We start from the raw sequence: 5,389 nt of genomic DNA on the forward strand, positions 1-5,389 counted from the left end.
TAGCCCATAGCCAGTAAAGGCGAGAACTCAAAGAGCACACTGCGTGCAGTTAGTGGACATGACGGCAAACACAACTGAAGAACCGGGAGATAGTGTTATTGTTACAGTGAACTAGTTGATGGGGAAGATTTAGAACACGGTCCAGTGATTTTGGAAAACATCAACTATTTGTTAATTTTCACTTGCCTGTTAGATTACACTATGGATCAGGTCCACTTCCTTTGATGAAAGTCACAAACCTGTTAGGCATGGTTCATGGACGGTGGTGCTTTGGCTGTTACTGATAGCGAGCAAGAACCATGACTACACTGAGAAACAGATCAGAGATGGATCCTACCCTATCACATGTACACAAACCATTTCCAAAATTCAAATAAGAAAGACATATTCAACTGTTGACAAAATGGTATTTCGATTCTACATAACTCTCAGCTTCCCACAGAAAGGAACCGAAAGCAACTGCCTCCAAGACCAGATGATTCAGCTCTGTAAATGTGATTGTTACCATTCTACCATCCTTTGCATTGACCGAACCATCGTCCAATACCTTGATGTCTGGCCGTCCAAACAATGCCTGGGTTTGCTTCTCAATCAGCGAGACGGCTTCCTTTGATCTGATAGTAGCGTATCTTTGCAATGTATCAGCATCCAGTTGTGAGACATAAGACTTCAACTTGTTTGGATTTGATTCTTCGTTTTCCAAACTTATCTCCTCCCCATCAGGTGTAATCTGTACTAAGGACTCCATATCCCAGAATGGATTAGGTTGTAGGTTTTCAAATACTATCTGCTGCTTGGGGTTTGGTGGGAGAGTCTTCATAGTTTTCTCAAGTTGGAATCTCTCATCCACCCTCTTCAGGAAGTAACCATACATGATGGATGCTGCATACAGCTTTCCAAGATTCAAGTTGCTGATTTCAACAACAGTATCCGGCGGTGCTGCTATCTTTTCTCCCATGATAAGATTGAGATGGTTTTGTATCATCTCAAAAGCGTCTGCGGAGTGTATGCTTTGCAATTTATCCTCTTGATTAGGCAACGCAGATATGTCACGCACAGGGACACCCCCCGGTGATAATGCAGATGTCATAGATATGTCATTATCCATGAACCTACATATAATCCAACAGTAGATAATCTCTTCCAAGGCATTCTGCCTTTCCTTCTCTTTGACTTCTGAAATTCTCCTGTAGTTCAATTAGCTTATCACCAATTAGTGAATTGTTAAGTGTAATAATTGACGTGACTGATTATATTTACATGATTCAATGGAGGGTAGAACAATAACATCAAAGCCTTCTGGTCCCAAGCAAGTAACGGCAGGTTATCATCTGAATCAGTCAATCCAGAATCTACTTAGCTGCACCTTGTTTTCTCCTATCTCTACTGCCAAAATTGTTTCTGTTCTTTTTAAATTATATACTGTCTGAACTGTAGCCTTTTGCATACAGAAACCATTTTTTTCAATGTTGTGAGACTAAATGTGTATCATTATTCATGGATAGTTGCCTTGCAGGTTACATCTTAACATAAAACATGGTGAACAAAATAGCAGATATGATGATTGAGTGCTTGCTGCTGATTTGAAGGAGACAGTTCTAAGGAAGTGAATGAACTTACTTGTAGAGGAGGTCCTGGGGAACTTTTGAGGCTTCTTTGCTTTGGGCAGCTTTCTCTGATTGAAGGTTTTCAAGTTGCTGATCAACTGTTGCAGGGATAAGGTGAGGGTGTGATTGTAGTATTTGAACCAGAAGCTGACCGCTTGGAGATTCAAATCTAAGTGGAGCAAGCCGTGTGTAGCCATCACCAGATTCTGCTTTTGCTTTAATCTTGAACGTCCTTGTACGGTAATTATGAATCTGGAATCCAGCTTTGGAACGAATGGTACAAGAGAACCCCTGCAGAACAACAAGCCATCATCACTTGACCCAGAATAAATTTTAAAAAAGTGGGATGTAGGTTGCTCGTATATAATACAGCATCATGACATAAACGGAGAATTGCATAGATAAATAGGGAAGGGCAGGCCTGGTGCAGTGGTGAGAGCTGTCTCACTGAGTCACCAGGTCGCGGGTTCGAAGCAGCCTCTCCGCATATTTTGCGGGGGGAAGGCTTGCCTCGGTTTTCCCCTTCCCCAGACCCCACTCATGTGGGAGCCTCCGGCACTGGGTTTGCCCCCCCCCCCCCCCCCTTGCATAGATAAATAGGGTCTTAATGAACATCTAGGTTCAGTAGAATAGTTCAAGCATAAGAAAGAATAAAATACAATGATTACCATCATATGTTAAGGAAGAGCCACACAACACTGAGAAAATCAACTACACAATGGGCACATCGGCACAACACAACCAACTTCAACAAATGCATCAAAATTTAGTAAAACCAAGTGATTCAAAACATTGATAGTGTAAGTACCATACATGTTTTCACAACTCAAGTCAGAAGGATCAGCATGCTATACCACTACATGATAAGCATCATGAACAGAAAGTCCTCAAAACGGAAATATCAAATGCTAAGATAGCATAGGCCTTTTTATCTATCTTTATGGTCTGAGGAACTTTCAGGGAAGGTTTGTATTCAGTTTTTAGCATTGCAAGACACTGCTATTTTTGTAGATTAAATCGAATTGCATACCAGTGTTAAATAAAGTGCAGATATCTTTTGTATGAATGGACAAAGCACACCCGGCACACCAATGTTGGCGAAGTTGTTGCAATAGTGGATGCATCACACGGTAGAGGAACAGCAAACAAAACCTCAAGCAACACTGCCCAGATTGGCACTAACAACAGGTACTCAAAGTTTACTCAATTTAAGTATAGCCAACCATGTTCCCACAAATTATGCTTCAAGCCTTATTCGGCAACCCGATCCACACAAATGCCAGTGGCAAACACATAAGAATTTAGTGAACTGTGAATAAGTGAGCCAAAAAAAAGTTGATATTGTAAGTACCAGACAGATGTTTTTACAACTCTACAAAGGGCTGGCATGCTATATCACTATATGGCAATCATCATGAACAGCCAAAATCCTCACAACCCGATCTACACAAACATCAGTGGCAAACACATAAGAATTTAGTGAACAAGTGAGCCAAAAAAAAAGTTGATACTGTAAGTACCAGACATATGTTTTTACAACTATACGAAGGTTTGGCATGCAGCATGCGCATGCTATATCACTATATGGCAATCATCATGAACAGCCAAACTCCTCACAACAGAAATATCAAATGCTAAGGCCTTTTAATCTATCTTTACGATTTGAGCTACTTTCAGTGACAAGTTCCATATTCAATTTTCAGCATCGCAAGACACTACCATTTGAGTAGGTTAGATTGTTTTGCATATCAGTTTGAATAAAGTGCAGTGCAGGTATCTTTTCTTTTAACGGACAAAGCACACCCAGTAGGCCATCACCCTAAACACTGTAGATTGTAGCTCCAGCGCTTTGAAAAAGAATGATTGAGAAGTTGTTGCAACAGTGGATGCATCGTGAGGCAGAGCAACAGCACACAAAACCTCATGCAACACAGACCACAGACCAGATTAGCACCAAGAGCAGCAGCTCAGAGGGTGCTCACTGCTCAATTTGAGTAGTTTCCACAAATTATGCTTCATTCAAACCTTATTCTGCAATCCGATCTATACAAATACAACGTCCAATTCGAGGAACCATACGCCCCTACCAAAACTCTAGCACAAAGAGGATAAATGGATAATATGCTGTTGCAAGGAATATCACACATACATGAAACAGCTAGCTAGTTAACTCACCTAGATGCCAGTACTAGTCTAAGCGCAGCAACCAACAAGTCAGCAGCAGCACATCTGCCGAGGAGCAGTACGCCGGTACCAATACCGTCGGAAGCCAAGCCATACACGCTCGCAATAGCTACTAGAGAGCACCAGTAAGCCCGCCCGACTCACTAGTAGCACGTCGTACAGAATAAGAAATGGCCGGAGGCAGGGGAAAGGGAGGAGCCACCTTGCAGAAGAACCTGCCAGACTCCACGCCGGCGCGCGGCCTGACGCCACATGACGAGGTGGTCGAGGAGGCGGTGGCAGGGGATGGAGAGGCGAGCACGAGCGCCGCTTCGGCCCACGCCGGCATCGCGGCGCGGGAGGGGGACGCGGAGGGCTCAGGGCAGCGAGAGCGACGGCCTGGGCTGAGGATCAGAGCAGGTGAGATTCCGTCGGCTGTTTGGGTTCCTGAGATTTTCTCCTCCGCGACAGCGTGCCTACTGAGAACGGGTTGATCTTTGTTTATCGGGAGCGCGTCAGCGCGTGCTCCGCCTCCGCTACCTCTACCTGCTTCCTGCCGCTGGTGTGCGCCGTCCAGGTCCAGGCTCAGTCGGGTGCGCACGGCACGGCACGGCACGGCCACGGCCTGCGACGCCGATGCGGCGATGCGATACTTGTGAGTTTGTGACTTGTGAGGCAGCCAGAGCCAGCCGTTTTGCCGTAAGCGTACGGGGCAGTGGCGCACTGAAGAAAAGTTGCGACGACACACGAGGTTGGGCTGGTGCAATGTGTGCCTGTAGGCTGTAGCCAGGGATGCACATGATTGCGTCTTCCCGTTGGCCTGCTACTGCAACCATTTACTATCATTATGCCTGATTGCGTCTTCCCGTTGGCCTGCTACTGCAACCATTTACTATCATTATGCCAGTTTGCTTTGGCCAAGTCGCCCGCAATTCCCTGTCGGATCTTCCATCATATGGCCACCGTTGCTTAAAACGGATTTTCACGGGAGCAGATTCTGGCGCTGCTTCTTCTCTTTTCCGTGCTTCCCTTTGCTGTTGTTCAGCTTTTACTTCGGAGCCAGCCCACCGAATATATACAGCGGCTTCCGATTCCCCTTCCCGGCTTCTCCCCCTTTCTTCCTCGATTTTTTTTAATTTTAACCATTTTTTAATATAATTTTAAATCTAACATTGTCGGGTTTTTTTAAAACTAAGGCGCGGCCAAATGCCTGTGCCGCGCTATGTATGGTGGCGCGGCACATGGCTGACGTGGTGTGGGGCGGCCGGGGGGGCCGTTGACGTGGCGGGTCCTGCCGCGCCACCGACCATGGCGCGGCAGTGCCGCGCCCTGTTGCGTGGCGCGGCTAGACCAAACATACCGCACGAGTAGCCACACCACCTGGCCGTTGCGCCTGTCGCCGGCCTGGGCTACCTGGATGGTAGAATCGAAACGCGTCGCGCTCGTATTTTGTTGAGTTTTTTTCACGGTCGAATAAAGAATTTGATAAGCCAATGATTAGTTTTTCGTCTTTTATAATACGGTTATGCACTATTTTAACTAATCAATTACGAAAAATTACCACCGGTGTCCAGATACGCCGGGACTACCGGTTTCCGAACGCATGGTACTTAATCTTG

At 45.6% G+C, this 5,389-nt stretch overlaps 1 protein-coding gene across 1 annotated transcript; it reads right to left on the minus strand.

The window, feature by feature from the left end:
* Positions 1-348: 348 nt before the first annotated feature.
* Positions 349-4,598, minus strand: LOC136498057 (UV-B-induced protein At3g17800, chloroplastic-like). The gene is made up of 3 exons (XM_066493987.1): positions 3,994-4,598; positions 1,621-1,898; positions 349-1,187 (listed from the first exon to the last, which is right to left on the minus strand). Exons 1-3 carry the CDS (start codon positions 4,117-4,119, stop codon positions 389-391), a joined length of 1,203 nt encoding a protein of 400 aa, XP_066350084.1. The 5' UTR covers positions 4,120-4,598; the 3' UTR covers positions 349-388.
* Between the last annotated feature and the right edge of the window lie 791 nt (positions 4,599-5,389).

Source organism: Miscanthus floridulus, chromosome 12 (genome assembly GCF_019320115.1).
Source record: "Miscanthus floridulus cultivar M001 chromosome 12, ASM1932011v1, whole genome shotgun sequence".
NCBI lineage: Eukaryota > Viridiplantae > Streptophyta > Magnoliopsida > Poales > Poaceae > Miscanthus > Miscanthus floridulus.

What these genes read in the sequence shown, in the direction of transcription:
- LOC136498057 (XM_066493987.1), bottom strand. Translation starts at nt 4,119, where the DNA reads ATGCCGGCGTGGGCCGAAGCGGCGCTCGTGCTCGCCTCTCCATCCCCT. An exon ending in CTGGCAGGTTCTTCTGCAAG is followed by an intron (nt 1,899 to 3,993) that starts GTGGCTCCTCCC and finishes GTTGTTCTGCAG; the next exon opens with GGGTTCTCTTGTACCATTCG. An exon ending in CCCCAGGACCTCCTCTACAA is followed by an intron (nt 1,188 to 1,620) that starts GTAAGTTCATTC and finishes ATTGAACTACAG; the next exon opens with GAGAATTTCAGAAGTCAAAG.